General features: G+C 42.3%; 1 protein-coding gene across 4 annotated transcripts in view; it reads left to right on the forward strand.

The window, feature by feature from the left end:
* The window catches only part of LOC138497684 (carbonic anhydrase 2-like), a 260205-nt gene that overhangs the window by 108287 nt on the left and 133187 nt on the right, over window positions 1-18731 (forward strand). For 3 of the 4 annotated variants that reach the window (XM_069621296.1, XM_069621297.1, XM_069621294.1), the window contains one exon: window positions 8685-8747. The exons of the other annotated variant lie outside the window; for it this stretch is intronic. In XM_069621296.1, the coding sequence (XP_069477397.1) occupies window positions 8685-8747 (63 nt within the window). The remainder of the gene's footprint in view (window positions 1-8684; window positions 8748-18731) is intronic. 4 annotated transcript variants of the gene reach the window in all.

Raw genomic sequence — 18731 nt, forward strand, 5'->3', positions numbered from 1 at the left:
GAATTGACAGACAGAGCAAGATCCACAAGGGAAATGCCCTGTGGTGGTCCTCAGGTCCCACAGTCCTATTCTAGGGGCGGCTTTCTTAAGGGAAGAGTGCACAAGTTTGTCACGGATATTGCTGCCCCTCTTGAAAGCAAAGCGGGGAGGAGGTGTGTCTGGCAGATTTATTTTGACAATGGGCCAGTATTTCGAGATGAGTTTTTTAATCTCGAAGGTCTGAGGCCCATGGGTCAATACACATGTCATCTGTGAATTGTTCTTATCCAGTACTGAATTGGAATTTTGTTTGGGCGTTAGCAAATTGTCACGGTCAGTAAACCGAGCCCTTTTGTACGCTTGTGTGATCAATCGTTTAGGATAACCTCTGTCTCTAAGGCGACTGCTAAGCTTATCTGCTTGTTCATAATAATCAAATAACTCGGAACAGTTTCGCCGGATCCGGAGAAACTGGCCATAGGGTAGATTATCCCTAATATGTCGAGGGTGATTGCTGGAGTAATGTAGGAGAGTATTACGAGCTGTGGTTTTACGGAAAAGCGAACACTTCAATTTTCCAAAATCATCTTTAATTATTAAGTCTAGAAAAGGGATCTGAATATTGCTAGACTCCATGGTGAACTTGATATTATGATCAACGTTATTCAACCATTCAAAGAAGAGTATTAGCTCGGCTTTGGTACCTGTCCAAATAAATATGATGTCATCGATATATCTCTTCCATTTGGTTATAGAATAGCGGAAGGGATTGGTGGAAGATAGAATGTGACGAGTTTCAAATTTGAACATAAAGAGAATCGCTAGGCTCGGCGCAAAAGCAGCCCCCATAGCAGTACCTTTTACTTGTAAGAAAAACTGGCCATTAAATTCAAAATAATTTTTGTTGAGAGCTATGGCCATAAGTTCCAAGATGAAGTTATGTGGAACGCGATCCTGAGAATCATATTCCAGGAGAACTTCTCGCATGCATTCTATCGCTTGATCTTGTGGGATACTAGTGTAGAGGGATTGGATATCCATTGTCACCAGTAATTGAGTAGTGTTGTCAAATTCAAGATTTTCAAAGATAGTAATAGTGTCAGTCGTATCTCTGAGGTATGTCTCAGTTTTTACGCTAATAGGTTTCAGAAATACGTCAATAAATTTGCAAAGTGGTTCTAAAATTGAACCACAGCCTGACACTATTGGTCTTCCGGGTGGGTTTTCCTGATTTTTATGTATCTTAGGTAAAGAATACATAGTCGGAATACGGCTTTGACTGGTAATGAGAAATTTAGATTCTTTTTCCGTAATCCATTTGCGATCTAAAGCAAATTGTACTACGCTTTCAATTTCTGTGCGAATGTCTCGGGTGGGATCCTTCCTAAGTTTCTTATAGCTGACATCATCTTGTAATAGCGTGTCCATCATGTTGATATATTGAGCCTTAGACATAACTACTATTCCACCTCCTTTGTCTGCAGGTTTTATGACAATGGAGGGGTTGTTAGATAGTTCAGTGAGAGCAGAGTTTTCTAATTTAGAGAGATTATGTCTAAGAGATTTCTGTTTTGAATTACTTTTGAGTTTGTCTAAATCTCGAAGGACACATTTTTCAAAGGTCAAAATTTCTCTTGTGACTTCATTGTCTTGGGGCTTGAAGGTTGAAGGGGCTCGTAAGCCAGTGTCTAGTTCCTGCTCATTTCCTCCATGTTCATTAAAGAAAACTTTGAGGCGCACTGTTCTAAGGAACCGGCGAACCTCAAGTTCTGTTTCAAACCAATCCGTTTTTTGTGAGGGCACAAATGAGAGCCCTTTCGAGAGAACTTTAATCTGAGGAGATGTAAGATCAATTTTAGCAAGATTAAAAATTGGTATGTCGCTTTGTTCAACTACCTGTTCAGATGACGCCGTCCGCGAAATTGGCGGCGCGGTTGTTGATAGGGGGGAAACCATGGTTGCCCCCAGAAAGGCCCTCCGGGGCCACCTCTGCCTAAAAAAGGCTGCGGTGGTAAAAAAGGTTGTTGGGGTGGGTGATTTCCAAAGGCTTGTGGTGATTGCCGGTCTTGTCTGGCCTGACCGTCTGAGCTGCTACTGCTAGAATTGGAAAAAGACACCCACCTACGTCTGCCTTTATTTCGTGGTTGGGAAGTTGACTGTGTTTTGGCGGCTTCAATATATTCCTCTGTGATATATGGGAATATTTTATCCACTTTAAATTCCTGTATGTCAAACTGAAGTTTCTTTGTTTTTTTGCTTAGAGTGGTCGACTTAAAGTCGTCAAAGAGTTTATTAGTTTTCACTAATTGTTCACGAGCATTAGAGATAGTAGTGTTCTCTAAAAAGGTTTTCTCTTCCTTTTCAAGCTCCTTCTGTATTTCTGCCCCGAGACGCTGGGCAGTTGTTATGGTAAGGACCATAAGGTCCCTACTGCATTTAATGGCAATGTGGCTAAAAGTAGTAGTGTATTCCTTGTCTGTGAGAAACAGACAAGGTTCATTGCGAACTATCAATCCCGCCGGGATGGTGTCAGCCCTTAAATACTCACGGAGGAAATGTCCATGGAGTTCTGTCCTAAAATGCTTTTTTTTGAGTTTCAATATGTCGTCACAACATATGGATTGGGCAACCCCCACTCCTGATCCTAATTGATCAAATAAAGACGGGCCTCCTATAATCTCAGCGGTTTGTTCAAGCGAATAGCTGAAAGTTTGTGCTTCTGCCATTCCGTATTGCTTAACCAATGGGATCCCAACAGTGGGGATGCAGAACTACCAAGGGTAGGCCATGGAAGCCACTCCCACAGCCAATGGAAAAAAGAGGTTATAAATACCTACCTCTGAAAAACATAAATTAAGTGTGTTCTTCAGGAATCCTCATTAATTGCGAGATAGCTATAAAGAACGATCCCCAAGCAACCAGGTTGCTGAATATGCAAACAAAGAAAGAGGGGGGGGATTTGCCCCATGAGCAGAAAAGGAGGGGACAAAAGACCAAAATAACACCGTAGATCCCTTACTGCTATGTATCAAAATCAACATGATTAAATTGTTCAAAAAAGTACCAAACTCTGGTATCATGCATTTTTATGAAATTCTCTGAAAACAAAAAGGGCAAATTTCTAGAAAGTTATTTGAAATATTTATTATTTAGACAAAGAAAATCCTGATGAGCATAAAGGTTGTAATAACAAAAAAGTATAACAGAAATTGTTAAAACACTCACAGTTGTAATTCACAATTTTGTTTAAAGAACAGAAAACAATCAATTATTCTTTTTATAAGAAACAGAAAAAAGTTATTTTTTAAAATAGGTTCTTCTTTGTTGTAAAGTCACAAAGAAGAAATAAAAAAGGAATGGAGTACTAGTGGAGAGAAGATATATAGACGGTTCTTAAGGTAAAAAGTTCTTCCTTCTCTACACAGAACAACCGTATCCTCTCAAACTCTAACTCCAATATTCCTAATGACAGGTCTGCCTACGTGTAGGTGTCAAAAAAATTTTTCAAGAAAAATCAAGGTTGACATCATCACAACAACGTTTCGGCTGAAATGCCGCCTGTCTGGTTCTATGTGCACCAATACTAAAGCACAACACCTGTCTTTTCCCAATACTCTCCTAACCACGCCCCCTCCAATTACTGCACATTTAGAGGTCAGTGATGATGAGACCTGCAGGATAGAATTAGACAAGATGGTTTTAAAATTCAAACAGAGAGGATACCATCGAGAGGAACTTGATTCTGAAAAAAATTCGGTTGCAAACATTGACAGGAACATGATTCTCACACAGAAGAGGCTTAACAATCTGCCAGACCTTGTTTGTGTTTCTAGATTTTCCATTCAGAACAACAGGATTAGAAATATCATCAAGAAACACTGGAGAATCATCATGGTCGATAAAAAACGTAATCCTCTTTTCACAGCTTCTCCTAAATTCACATACAAACACAGGCACAATCTGAGAAACATGCTGGTGCGCACTAGCGGATACATCAAATCTACGCCTGATTCAAGAAGGACTTTTTTTTAACATTTATAAAGCACGCAGTGGCCCTTGTGCCTCGTGGCGCTGTTACACAATACTTGCTTAGTACAGGCTTACAATATATCAATATATCAGGAGATCAGAAGTGCAGACAGTAAATACAAGCATGATCATAGGTTACAAGGGAACACCATAGCAGGTTGTGAATGTTGCATGTTGTAGCAAGAATGACATGATTAATTGAACAGATTGGTTTTCAACATTTTGCGGAAGACCTGTAGGACTTTTCATTTCTGAGCGCAGTGGGGAGGCCATTCCAGTTTTTATGTGGTAAGTGTTGAAAACTGGAGCCTCCTACTTTGGACATTTTGAAGGAGGGCACATAGATCTGGTTAGTGAGGTGAGATCTAGTGGGTCTGGAGGACGAGCTGAGAGAGATCCTTTCAGACAGATGGGGGGGGGCGTTGAATGAGAGGCATCTGGGTGTAAAGGCCATAGTTTAAAAAAAAATGCATTCTCTTACCAACAACCAATGAGCGTCTTTCCTTGCCTGGGAGATGTGTTCCCTTTTAGGAATACTCAATGCTGGTCTGAGGGCATTGTTTTGTGTAACCTGTAGCCTGTTAAGATTTTTGGCAGTGGTGTCCAGGAAAAGGGCATTGCAGTAGTCAAGCTTGGTACTGACTGTGGCTCTGGCAATAGAAAGGCAATGTTTGGTAGGTAGGAATGGTTTGACTGTGTTGATGACTTTTGTCTCCATTGAGGTAGAGTCCGTTGGCTGCCATCCATGTTTGGATAGCGGTGTAGCTATTGGTTAGGGCTGTACATCCTGTTCGTAGATGTCGGTGAATAGGACTTGCGTGTCATCGGCATAGTTTGTGTAGGCTATGTCACGACGATCCAGGTCATTGAAGAGAGGGAGGGGGAAGATGTTATACAAGGTTGGGCAGTACATGAACCTTGTGGGACTCCACAGTGTCTGGTGGTGGGGGCGGCACACGCAGCGTCTGAGAATACTCTCATGAGTCTTCCATTGAGGAAGGACGCAATACATACAATTGCTTGTGGGGAGAAATGGGCCGCCTTTTTTAGTTGCTTACCGAGAATATCATGGTTGACGAGGTCAATTGCAGCCGACAGGTCTAGTAAGAGGAGAAGTGCCAGTTTTCCTTCATCCATGTCTCCAAGTTGTATTTTAAGATTGAGTAGGGTGGATTCTGTCCCATGTCCTGGGCGGAAACTAGATTGCCTTTTTCCTAGGATCTTGTTTTCTTCTAAGAATTGCTGGATTTGTGTATAAGCAACCTTATTCAGAATTTTGAGCAAGAAAGGGACGGTGGTGATGGGCCTTTAGTTGTTCGCTATTTCCGGATCCAGTGAGGGTTTTTTCAGAAGTGGGCGAACACACACCTCTTTTAAGCTGTCGGGACTAAAATAGAGTTGAAGGAGTCATTGATTCATGTTTAGGAATGGGACTACAGTTTCTGCACAGTCTTTGACTAGTTTGGCCAGGCAGGCATCACCTTTGAAGTTGGATGGCCTGATTTTGTTGACAATGTCTATTATTTCAGACTCAGTGACTTCCCTGAAGGAGAAGGGTTTTATTTTATCTTAGGTGACATCGATGTCAGCGTGGGCAGCTAACCTGATATGTTTGGAGAGGTTTTTGTGATGCTCATGGATCTTGTTTTGCAAGAGCTCAATTTTGTTTAGCAGAGCTATTTGTACATTAGTACACCATGCTTTGTCTTTGTTGTTCTCTTGTGATTTGGTGGCTGGGGTGTGAAGTCCTTTGAAAATGGCAACAAGCTCTTTAGATTCATTGGTGGCATTACAGATACTTTCATTATAGGAGGATGATTTGGCTGTGATTATGGCCTTCTTGTAATTAGTGGCCAACGTTTTGTAAGCGGATAGTGTGGATTCCTGTGGGGTTCCAAGCCATTTGCATTTTTGGGCACGCAATTCTTTGAGTTCGGTGGCGAACCAGGTATTGGAGTGTTTTATTTGTTTTGCTTTCTTGTTCTGTAAAGGTGCAATGGTGTTGACAGCTGTTTTAAGTGTTGTCTTGTATGATTCCGCCAGCACCGAAGGGTCTGAGGATGATATGGGAGGTTGATCGTTAGAGAGTCTAAGTGGGGGAGGATCCTTTCTTTGGTAAGGTTTTGTGCCCTTCTGGCTAACACAGGTGGGATCGAGCCGAGATTTATGGGTGTGATGGAGCATGTAGGGATGAGAAAGTGTATAAGGTGATGGTCAAACCAAGGGGTAGGCATATTGGAGCTGATATCAACATCGCAGTTGTGGTCTACTACCCATTCAAGGGTGCGCCCTTTGCAATGGGTGGGTGAGAGGATTCTTTGATGGAAGACGAGTTCTTGTAATGCTTGGGCTAAGGCTTTGGATGGTCTATCTTTGTGGTCATTAAGTCCCAGATTAAAGTCACGTAGGAGAATTGCTTATGTGGAGATTTTTAGGTTCTCACCTAGGAGATGGACGAGGTTATCATGGAAGCCAGCTATCGGGCCTGGAGGATGGTAGGCTAGGCGGATGGTGAGGGTTGAGGTGGAGGTGATGGCAATCTGAACTGACAGGGAATCAATGTCCTCCACAAGGTGTGAATTGGTTTACATGGCTGCACTGTACAAATTGTAACAACATGATCAAAGGCAGTGCATCTACCATCTGAAAACAGATGCCAAGATCTGCCTGCAAGATTTTGCCACATGCAACACATCACAGATAATTTACTCAATTAAGTGACCTTGTGGCATTTGCTATGTTGGTCAAAACAAACATCAAGCCAAACTATTTTAGAACAAACACAGAGCCAACATTAGAACCCATAATCTCACATCACCAGAAACCAGCCATTTTTTGGAATGAAGCCGCAAAGTGGCTCAAATTTGCTTTCATGTTCTAGAGGTAGTGAACTGCGAACCACATGGTGATCTAAGCAGGATTTTAAACTGCAGAGAAGTGTTCTGGATGCCTTCTAGATTGACTGTTTGGACTCGTTTTCTACTGGTGGGATGAATGAGGAGTGCAACTTCTCATGTTTTCTCTAAATGCATTGACCTTGTCCTACCCTTTTTTGCTGTATACTCACTCCCTGTCACACATAACTGTTGGATTGTGCTCACATGACTCATCCATCTTTCTCTTGGTCTACCCTAGCAATGTTTCACCTGGCTCTGAGCACTTTCCTAGCTACATTAGCACGCCTTATCTTTCTTGTTCATTCTTATCTTGACTCTTCATCAGCACTTTCGCTGTTCACATGTGTTATCTTTTTCATATTCATTGCTGCCAGTTCCTTTCCTTTTCTGTCACTTTTACTGGCAATGTCCTTAGGTTCCAATCAATCGCGTTATTCAATTTGACTTTGTATTATTATCTTATTTTTTGCCTTTGTTTACGCATTTTTTTCAACCTAATGCTTGTGTGATGGCATCATGGTAACCCGCTCTGTGACTTTACTCCATGGACATCACGGAAGAAAATAGCGATTCCGCTTTTAGACAAAGGTACTTTAACCCGTATGTTTAGAAGCAGGCCTCTATTCATTTGGCACCAGCACTCGCCTTGGTGCCTTTAGACACCTACCTTTTGGTAAGCCTTATGCACATTCTCTTAGATTATTTGCTAATAGTCAACTCGATTGACTCGTGACTTTTTCATTTTTGTTTTTTGTTTTGTTACAATAGGTTTTTTATTCCCATTGCACACATGAACACACAGGTACTTTTTCTACTTGTGTACTCTTTTTTATTGTTGTTTCCTTAACTTACCTGATTTCCATGAACTGCCACATTAAGGATTTTGTTTATGTGTAATTCTTTTGTCTACAGAGTCAGACTCATCTTCTCAGTGGATAGATACGATTTTCCTTTACTCCTTCAGTTCCCTTATCTACCTGCGTGGTACATTCATGTCTTTACCCATCCTTGTTTGTTGTTATTTTGTGTTTCTTTTCCTTTTGTGGCCCTGATGAAGGATGCATTTCCGAAATTCACTGGCCATTTAATTTTCGTCTGCTTCTGCAACTTTGCGAATTCAGACTCTAGTCTCAACGAGTGAGCACATCCCACCTCGTCCTCGTTTATGATGTTTTCGAGTACACAATCTTTTATTATATTAATTATATCTTTTAAGATTTTCTCAGCTCCTATTTACATTTGTCCAGATAGAGAATTCCACTATTCTCAAAGGTGCTCCATTTAATTTTAGTCTCCAATTGCAAGAAAAAGTGTATTCGGGTAGTGATTTTTGTTCATTTGTCCTTGCTGGAAACCAGCATCAAATCAACAAATAATGAAACAGCAAATGAACTATAGTAAATAATATTGAAAGAATGTACTATTCCCTCTAATGCTGTACTTGCTGCTGTGTAAACACTTGTGGATTGCCTGGATTTCAGATAAGACGAGTCTCTTTGAAGATGTTTATATCGTTAGTATTTTGTGTTTTAATAAATGGACATTTGCGCATGTCATAATGTACCGCAATATGTGCTTTTAAAAGATGCACTTGCGCTTTATCTAGGCAAATAGAGAGACCAGAGAAATGTTCCTTTGCTACTTTGAATGTTTGTAATGTTTATGTTGAACGAATGCACTATTTAGTCACGTATATTAAAGGTCGTGGACGTGTTATATAATTTACCAGTTATTCAGTGAATTATTCTAGACAATGCTTACCTCCGTTCTCTTTTACAGGTCGGAGATGACAACCCTGGCTTACAGAAAGTTATTGATGCACTGAACCTCATTCCTAATAAGGTACCATAGCACAGGGTATTATGTAACATCAGCCATAACATATAATGGACCTCATCAGAGCCTCGGCAGGTTTCCCGGCAGTAAATCCGGCGGGATACCGCTAACGCAAATATCGTTACCGCAACTCGAACTGGCGCTATTAGCGCCGGATCCTGAGCTGTGGTAAGGCTGTGAGTCTATGGGGCATGCAATTTTCACTAAGGTAAGAGCACCGCAAATGGGTGGAAACTCACCAGATTTAACTCCAGCTCAAAGCTGGGTGTAAAGCTGGGCAACTTTCCGCCCAACTCAGAGTTTGGTCGGAGTGGTAATGTGGTGGTAATATGGTTACACAGGCAGCCCACTTGCACATGAACTTCAGTGCAGGCACACCCTTCCGTGCAATTATGATAAATTATGGAAGAGGAACAAAATGCAACATTTTAATCTAGGTTAATCTAGTTAGGCCTGGTTTTCCGTGTTGCTTTTACTCAAATACCAAAACGTGCACCATATGCCTTCCCCCATGAACATGCATAGAGGGGGCGTTTACCTGGATTCCTATGGAATCTGTCAGCTTTTAGGCAGAGCTGAAAACTGATGGATTCATTAGAAATTAGGCCTCATTTTGAGTGTGGTGTTATTTCAGAGGTAAATCCTCTGAGACGCCACCAAATGGATTTACATTTTCCACCACTTGTCCTGTGGATTTACCATGGGATAACAAGTAGTGGTAGGTGGCGTTAGTCCCCATTTATTGGAGATCATAGGACTCCATGGGGATCTCAGTGGAATTACCAGCGGTAGCAATTCGGCTAGTGGGTAAATCTGACAATTTGGCCTTTTTTTGGCTACAATGTGGAGGAATTACCTCCAACATTCTGCTGGAGGTTTTTCCCCAGGCTTACCTCCAAACTCGCAGTTTGGTGGTGTGCTAATACAGAGGTAATTCAGTGGTAATTGCATTACCACTGCATTACCACCGTTTTTGCCCACTCGTAGTGATGCCCAATGCATTTTCACTGGCTTTAAAATCAGATGCTGGCAGTAATGCATTCGGATTTCTATGGTACAGCAGATGGGGCTGGGAGATTTCTAAGTTAGGACAGAGCCCCTCCTCCACAATAGAATACATAGAAAATCTTACAGTTCATAAAATGCATAGGTAAATATAGGCTTGCTACACATGCAATTATGGGAGCAGTGAATAGAACATGGTGCCTTTTATGTATTCCAGCAAGACACAGCAAGGCTCCTTTCACTTTTTCCTACATGTTTCCCTAGCCCAAATACTTGTTGGATTCACTATTTAGCACCTGCAGCTCTGTCTGGCATTCCTCCGCTTGACTTTTCCTACCCTGTCACCTGAGTCATGTGTGCCTTTTCTTATTTATTGTAGACATTGAACCAGATGTTGAACGGTTCCATGAGAAACACTGCACATAAGGTGAAAAACAAAGAGATTAGAAATTCCTATTTATGGCACTTTACAAAGGTTCAAAGTGATAAATATGCAGGTTATAATCCAATGGGTGGATGACGTAAAATATTAGTAAGAGCATGGACTGGGCACAGCATGGACTAACAACATAAATTAAGTACAATGAGATCAGACAATAAGAACAATTCAATTGAAAATAGACAATGGGCCTCATTACAAGTTTGGAGGTGGCTGCCTCCAAAATCATGTCCGGGTTCTGTGAATGAGGAATTACTGGGTCATTCCAACCTTGGAGGACCCGGTAATTCCTCATTCACAAAACCAATCCCCATTCCCTTTTGCGCCCCCATAGGGCTCAATTGGAATGGGGATGGAGCTAATAACGGGCCCTATAATAACGGGCCCGTTATTAGCTCCTTGGTCCACTTGCGGGACCCGCAAAGAACATCTGGTCTGACCAGACGTTCTGTGCGGGTCCCACAAGGGAACCTCTTAATAGGGCGGAATGGGTTTATCGGCACCAGCACCATTGCCGGTGCCAGTAAACCCATTCCGCCAGCCTCGTAATGAGGGCCAATATGTATAACGGGGTAAGACAGTGATCAAGCGGGAGGGACAATGCTCTGAGTTAGGGCATGGTCACATTTAAGCAAGAAGAATTAAAGTTTAAAAGCAGCTTCAAAACCATGGTTAGTGGTGATCATTTTGATATCAGAATGAAGGAAAGTCTTGTGACAAGGGCCGCAGAGTGATAAATAACTGAAGTGAGAGAAATTAAGTTGGGTGATTGAGTTGAATCCTAGGGAACAAGGTAGGGTGTATCAGGTGACTGAGTTGTCCAAATTGGGGGGATAGGTAATAGATGGATTTAAAAATGGATTGAAGACATTTGAAGCAGCAATAATGGTGCCTAGAGAGCCAGTCGGGTAGCAGATGATGGTCCGAATTTGGAGGATGTACACAATGGGATGGATGTACACAGCATGGGTTCCAAAGTTGAGAATTCTGTTAAAGGGAAATGGCATAGAGCGGGAGGCCCAGGTGGAGGATGGAGCAGTTATCACATTGGGTCCATAGGTAGAGGTGAGGAAGGAGGGGATTTTCTGTATGGTTAGTAAGTGTTTTACCTAGCAGTGGTCATAGTAGAGCTGATACAATGGCGAAGTTTAAGATTACTGCCAAAGAGCCTGGCAGGATTGTGAGAGGCGATATGAGGGGGAATTATATAATGAGGAAAAAGGGGATGGTGTGTGATGTGATATAATCTATATGATTTAGAGGAATTGAGCATAGGACAATGGAGTGCCATCCACTGGCTGCCAGCAATAAGACAATCAGAGATACAAGAGGAGATATCATGAGTTAAAGAAGAAAAAGAGAAGGTGATATGGGTGCATATCTGCAGATTGGTGGTAGGAGAACCAAAAGGAGGTTATTTGTTTGTCAATAGGTGTAGTGGGTAAAGAGTAGTGAGACAAAATTTGAATATTTGGTAACTCTCACTGAGAGATAAGAGGGGTCTGAGTTATTATTTCCAGGAGCAAGAGAATAAGCTAGGAAGCAGTTCAGTCCAGTGCCGAGATGACATTGTGTAAGAAGAATAGAGGGGTGATCAATAATGTCAAAGGCCACTGAGAGGCGGATCAAGATGGGAATAAAGGAGAGTTTGGAGTGTTGGCCAGTGCTAACAAAGTTAAAGAAATGGATCAGTACCATTTCCATAGATTGCTGGCTGTGGTATCCGGATTAAAGTGGCAACAAATTATTGTTTGTCTTAGGTATGTGGTGATCTGGTTAAAGATCTCAGGGACTTTGGGATAGTGGGGACGAATGAGAACTGTGGTTGTCAGCGTTGGCCAAGGGATTTCTGAGGATGGCTGTACAAAGACAAAATTAATGGCGGCAGGGAAAACCAAGTTATGAGGGAAAGGTAAAGATGGTAGAGCAGTACAAACAGGTACAAACAGTTAAGGGGTTTTGGGGCCTTGATTGTTTGAGATTAAATATTTTATATAAAGTATAGGAAGGATTGTCCTTCTGAAGAATGGGTGCTAGTTCAGCAGAACTAGAGGGAAAGAAGCCAAGAGTGAAGAGAGTAGGGTGGCGAGGAGGCACAGGGAAGGAGGAAGGTGGTGGGAGAGAGAGGAGATTGGTTACGGTGCCTTGGTTTGTGCTGGGTAGGAATTAGAGGGACAAGGTGTTGCCACACAGCCAGAATGAAGACAAGGGCTGGGGTGGCAACATGGCTATACTTCAGGCCATGTTGCCACCCCAACCCTTGTCCTCTCTCTCTCTCTGAGTGTCAAAGACTTTTAAAAGGGGGTGCAAATGGAGCAAGGAGATTAGGTTGGTGGAGAAGCTGCAGTTATCTTGATCCAAAGTGATAGACAAAGCAGATAGGCCACATTTCTAGAAGAGGAGCAGTCTTTGTGCCAACAATTTAGATGGCGTCATATTTTGGACCAGACAATGAGTCTTTGGTGAGATCGCGTGATGGGAGAGTGGGATAGCAGGAATAAAGGTGTGAGTAAGGTAGTGTCATTCCTAGGGAGAGATAGGTTGAAGTCAAAGAAAGTTCTCTGAATACGCCGGTCTGGAGTGCAAGAGGGGTCGGAGAAGAGTCTGGCCTTCAGCAATGTGGTGAGTTAAGGATCCAGGTTTTAACTTCTGTTTAATGAACAGAGACGTGTGGAGAGAGTTTGGAGGGGGGCCATGACAATAAAGTCTACATGTGTGTAGTCAGATGAGCGGGATCAATGGAGAGGATGGAGGCGATGATGGAGGATGATAGAAAAATTAGGTCTATGGACAGTTAATTAAGATCAAACTGGCGGGTGGGGGACATTTTAGGCATATTGGAGTCTGTCCCCTAAGACTGAAACCGGGTCCTCAGTGGAAAAGGGGAAGGTCACATTTAGAGAAGAAGTACTCGAGTGTGACTGGAGACCCAGGAAACCTATAGTTACAGAGTCTTGTGAGGGTGGAGGAGTAATAACTTATTACTAGTGTATTCAAGCTTGATAGGGAGGAAAGGGTACAAAAGGGTTGGCATTGTTCATTGTGAAACTAACGTACCCAGTGCACATCTCAGCTTGTATATAATGAAGGTAGCTGTGTCAGAAAAGTCTACACATGAAAACCACCTAACATGATTAATCAGGTTGTAAGCAACATATTGACAAGGTGTTTGACTTTAAGAGCATTACAAGCACCAGTCCTCGGGGTGGGTGCATGCTGCGTTAGCACCAACACAACAGGTCTTTGCTTACAGCCTTTTTTTTACCTATGGGTGTTGATATGAGTGTTGGTATTTTAATCAATTTCAGGCTAGCCACAATGAATATGTATGAAAGTAATTTCCATGTAATACCTTTCCGTGGTAATTATCTGCCTATGTGGTGGTCATTCTAAAAATCTAAAATGATTTGATAATTTGGTAGATTGACAAGTACACCTCCATTAGGATACAACATTTAAAGCTTTGTTCGCATTTTCAGAAGGTGGACTTTTTTCTTATGCATTTAAAAACATAGGTATTTTTATTTCTGATGGTTGAGCCCTGTTTTTAGGTCTGATTAAAGTAAGCTTTAGCTCTCTCACAGATATCTTAAAGATACATGTTAGGTGGCTCCTGTTGTCAATCAGCTTAAATGTGATGCAGAAAGGGTGCTTTATGGTGAAAGCTCAGTTGTGGCAGCAGACATATTGTGCAAGCGGTCAGAATTGCCTATGTTCAAAGAGAGAGATATTGAATGTCACTTTTAAGAGCCTGTTTTGTTTCCCTGCTGCCTGGCACATTGATGGATTTTCCACTTTTGTACTGCATAACACTTTATTATTTTTGTCTTGATCATTATCAGTATTACTAATATCAGGCCTTCGCCTGTTCTTGTGGTTGAATTATGCAGCCTTGATGAATTGTGCTCATTGTACATAAACCTTTATGAAGCATCCAGTCCATCATGGCAACCATTATAAAAATAGCCTATAGCCTGGCATTTGCACAGCAACAATGGGAACTAGAGGAATTTCTTTTCTCTGTCACCTATGTTGTTTGTAAGTGTGCTTTTCCAAGCCAGTTGCCTCACTTTAATATGACAACTGGCACTATCTCTGTGCTGGAGCAGGTAACATACCAAAAGCCTTGATGTATGGAGATTCTGCCAAAGTGCTTGTGGCTTATTGGTAATGTTTTCCCATCACATGTTGCATATACAGTTTGGGTAACTGTTCAACCGTGTTCCTTCCAGGCTGGGTAGCATGATCCAGAAGCCAACTGGTATCAGTGCTGTGAACTGTGAAACTCTGAGACTGCACAGGCAGCTGCTTACTATAGCATGATGGCGGTCATAATTTATTCGGCCCATTTGATCTTTCTTTATGATTTCATTTTTATTCCCAGAGGCTGCGGTGGTCCTGTGAATAGACCTCCAACTTGGTAAAATAACGCCAAACAATAAATTGATGCTGACTTTGATTACTGGCTTTCTCCAGCCCAACAAGTACACACATTTTCCTGAACTATTTAACCCAACCATACCTAACCAAAGGACTATAAATTAAATTACTGTGGGTGTTTTTTCTGCAGCCCTCTTTTGATGGATCCAGTGAGATCACTGAAAACCTGTCATGGACCTCCTCTCATTTGGCCAGGGGAAGACAGCCGCTACCTGATCCTGACCCTGCGAGGTGGTATTATGTGGGATGAACAAATGGGAAGGGACTCATATCAGGGAGAATTGGTGATCTCTTTAACCCCAGATTCCCCAATTTTCCCTAAAACAGTGATGGTGTATTGTAACACAGAGCATGTTATGCAAACCATTAGGGACTTCAAGATCCAGAATGACTATAGTATTGGGACGAGGAAAAGAGGCTCAGAGTTAAAACGGATCAACATGCTAATGACCAGAATGAGTAGTTTAGTTGTTGTAAAGGAGAAATTAATAGCAGCTAAGAGTAAGGGTGGATGGTGTAGCTAAAGCAGACCGGAGTGCTGATGTTGCCGTGAAAACAGCAGGAAGACCAGCTGATGCTGATGCGAGAAAGGAAGCCATGCAACAGTGCACAGTGTATGCAGTGGGAAGCAGCAATGGAGAGGGAAGGCCAGCTGAGGGGGAGACATGGGGGAGACATGCTTCCATTGAGGCAAGCGATGCTGCAGTGTGCAAGGAGAAGCAGAGAATCGCCAGAGCTGTCGGAGCTTCGGAGAAGGAAGAAGCAGTCCACTGAAGTTACTGTCAGCTGAGCAGGCAGGACATGGGAGGTTTGCTGCATCAGTCTAGAAGGGAAGATGCCAAACAAGACCAGTGAGTTGGTCTAAACATAAAGGGGACCCCCGGCCACTCATAGAAGGCCAGTTGATAATAAATGAACATTTTGAATACCGAATAAAGAAAGTAATACAATGGCGAGCAGGGCATAATTACTCTTTCATGGGACACCAATTAGGGGAAACCTATAACTTGCATTTCCCACAGCCCAGAGGCCATAAAGAAAGAACACTGAAACAGCCCTGTAGAAACAAGGGCGTAATTCCTCTTTTATGGGACATCCATCATGCAGAAACCTATAAACTACATTGGCAACACCCAAAAGGCTGTAAGGAAACCGCACAGAAGCAACAAGAGTGCAATTCCACTTCTGTGGGACTCAATTTGGGGGTAACTTGTAACCCATATTGCCAAGAGCCAAGAGACTATGGGCCTCATTACACGGAAGGCAGTAAACCATGGTGCTATTAGCATCATGGTTGCCACCGGTACCATACCGGTACCAGCATGGAGAAAAGGGGAATTACCACCCCATTCCAAGGTTGGCGGGGCGGTAATTCCCCCTTTCTCCATGGCCCTTCCCCATTCCCATTTTTGCCCCATAGGGCATAATAGGAATGGGGAAGGAGCTAATTACGGTACCGCAAATTGCAGTACTGTAATTAGCACCAAGATCCCTTTGCGGGACCCAACTTTAACGGCTGGTCTACACCAGGCATTAAGGTCGGGTCCCGCAAAGGGACCTCGTAGTAAGGGGGTAAGGGTTAACGTCACTGGTAACCTTACCGGTGACCGTTATCCCTTACCGCCTTCCGTGTAATGAGGCCCTATGAAAAGATGAAGCCATTGTTCAACCATCCTTGCATGGAATAATGGTGTTGCCCCTAGGAACAACTGTAATTGTACGAGTTTTTATCCAGGCAGGCGAGCACACCACAAAAGGGATTAATAGTAGTTAGTCCTGGTATGCGAGTGGACTAGGAAAGATGATCTTTTGAAACAATGGGCCTCATTACAAGGTTGGAGGTAAGGGAAAAACGATGCCGGTAAAGGATTACCGGCATCGCTTTCTGCTCCGGTCTATTATGGCCCACCAACCCGCTATTAGCGGCACCATAAATAACGGTGTCTCTAATAGTGGCATGGGCGCGTACACGCGCCCCTTCGGGAAGCAAATACCGGCATGCTGGTAATAGGAGGATATCACAACCCACGCGGACAAGCAAATACCGGCATCCCGAAGGCGGTAATCAGAGGCTGCACGATGTCGGCCATACAGGCATCGTGGACCACCCGCAAACAGCAATCAGCAATCAAGCCAACTGCCACAGGTGCACACATTCACGACAGGTGGAGTCAATGGAGGCTGGGCTAGTATTAAATGAGTACACCCACAGACCACACCCCTTCCTACACCAAAATGCTAACACTAGCTGTTGCAATCATGGCACTGGAGGACATGCCTATACTGCTACAACTACAGCTTGTACTATTATTATACTATTAAATCTGAACTAAGTGATTGCTTGAGTAAAGATGAAATGAAAAACATGCTGGAAGACATTGACAAAAAACTAGAACAATACAAATCAGAACTAGAAAGTAAAAAGATCCGCAAATTTAAAAGAGATACCTATGATTACCATAACGACGAGGTTTATACCTGGATGGATAAATATAGACAGTCTGGACAACCTCAACATTCTAGGAACTCCTCTGATCAATCCAGTTCAGACTCAGATATACAATCTCGCCCAAGTACTTCAAGAAGGCCTACTCTCCCTAATGAAGAACAAACTACTGCCACAGAGGATACTGTAAGGAATGACGATCGAGCACCCAGAGAAGAGAGACTGCCTAGGCAGTCTTTTTTAGACAAAAGGAAAGCAAGAAAAGAACCAGGAGGGGCCGCAGGAAAAGAAATCTCACAGAAACCAGAGGCGCGATATCCGAACAGGAGAGTCTAATCATCAATATATCCAAACGCAATTTAAGTAACGTTGAAGAAAAAATCCTTCAAAAAGGACTTAGCTTTGTACCAACTCACAGCACGAGTCTTTTTAACACCAAGGTAGAACTTTTTAAATTTGTTCGGAAATTGAAACTGAGGGCATTTTTTGCTGAGATTGAAATACCCGAAGAACAAACAACCAATAACTATCTTGAACTTAAATCCAAGAGCTCTTTCATACCACCTTTACCACACGGTACAATTGATATTTTTCATGAAGCTGTCCTACGAGATCTGAAGAAAATTTCCTTTCAAACACCTAAATTTCGTAACCTCAATCGTAGGGATCTGTCGGTCATTAGGAATTTGTATGAAGATGAGATGATTACCATCCGACCAGCAGACAAAGGCGGGGCCCTGGTGGTGATGGACTCTGCCGATTACAGAAATGAATGCCAGAGACAATTAAATGACATCAACATCTATAAGTCTCTACCTTGTAATCCAATTAGAGGAATTTCAAATAAGCTTAAAATCATGCTTGAAATGGCAGAAGAGAATGAATGGATAAGTGAAAAGACGAAAGATTTTTTTGACTCAGAAATTCCCTCAAACTCCACACCTCTATCTACTTCCAAAAATCCATAAATCTCTTTTGAATCCCCCTGGTCGACCAATCGTGGCTGCCACTAATAGCATTCTCCAACCTCTTGGCATCTATATTGATACGATTCTGCAACCAATCATACAGAAACATCACACCTATATCAAAGATACCACGCATTTTCTGAACAGATTGGCTAACATTCAATTGGAAGAACATGATCTCCTAGTAACCATTGATGTTAACAGCCTATATACCTCGATTCCTCACTGTCTTGGCAAACAAGCAGTGGATTGGCTTCTATTACAAGAAGAAGAAATAGGGGCATGCAAAGAATGGATTATGATGTTGCTTGACTTCATTGCACAAAATGCTTATTTTCAATATGATAAACAATACTATTCACAAATTAGTGGCACGGCCATGGGAGCCACCATGGCTCCAGCATATGCCAACTCATTCATGTTGAAATTTGAAGAGGACCATATTATCAAACATCCAGTCTGGCATCAATATATTAAACATTGGGGCAGATACATTGACGATATCTTCCTAGTGTGGTCTGGTCCACACGCAACTTTAGATTCATTTCTGGGATACATCAACTTGATAGATGAAAGAATCCAATTCACGTATGAAATAGGCCATCCTAGTGTACACTTTCTAGATGTTCTAGTGATTCCAAATGCACCATCATTCAACACAGAGGTCTATCATAAACCAACTGACAGAAACA

The sequence above is a fragment of the Ambystoma mexicanum genome, chromosome 5q (genome assembly GCF_040938575.1).
Source record: "Ambystoma mexicanum isolate Mex_15411 chromosome 5q, UKY_AmexF1_1, whole genome shotgun sequence".
NCBI classification, from domain to species: domain Eukaryota; kingdom Metazoa; phylum Chordata; class Amphibia; order Caudata; family Ambystomatidae; genus Ambystoma; species Ambystoma mexicanum.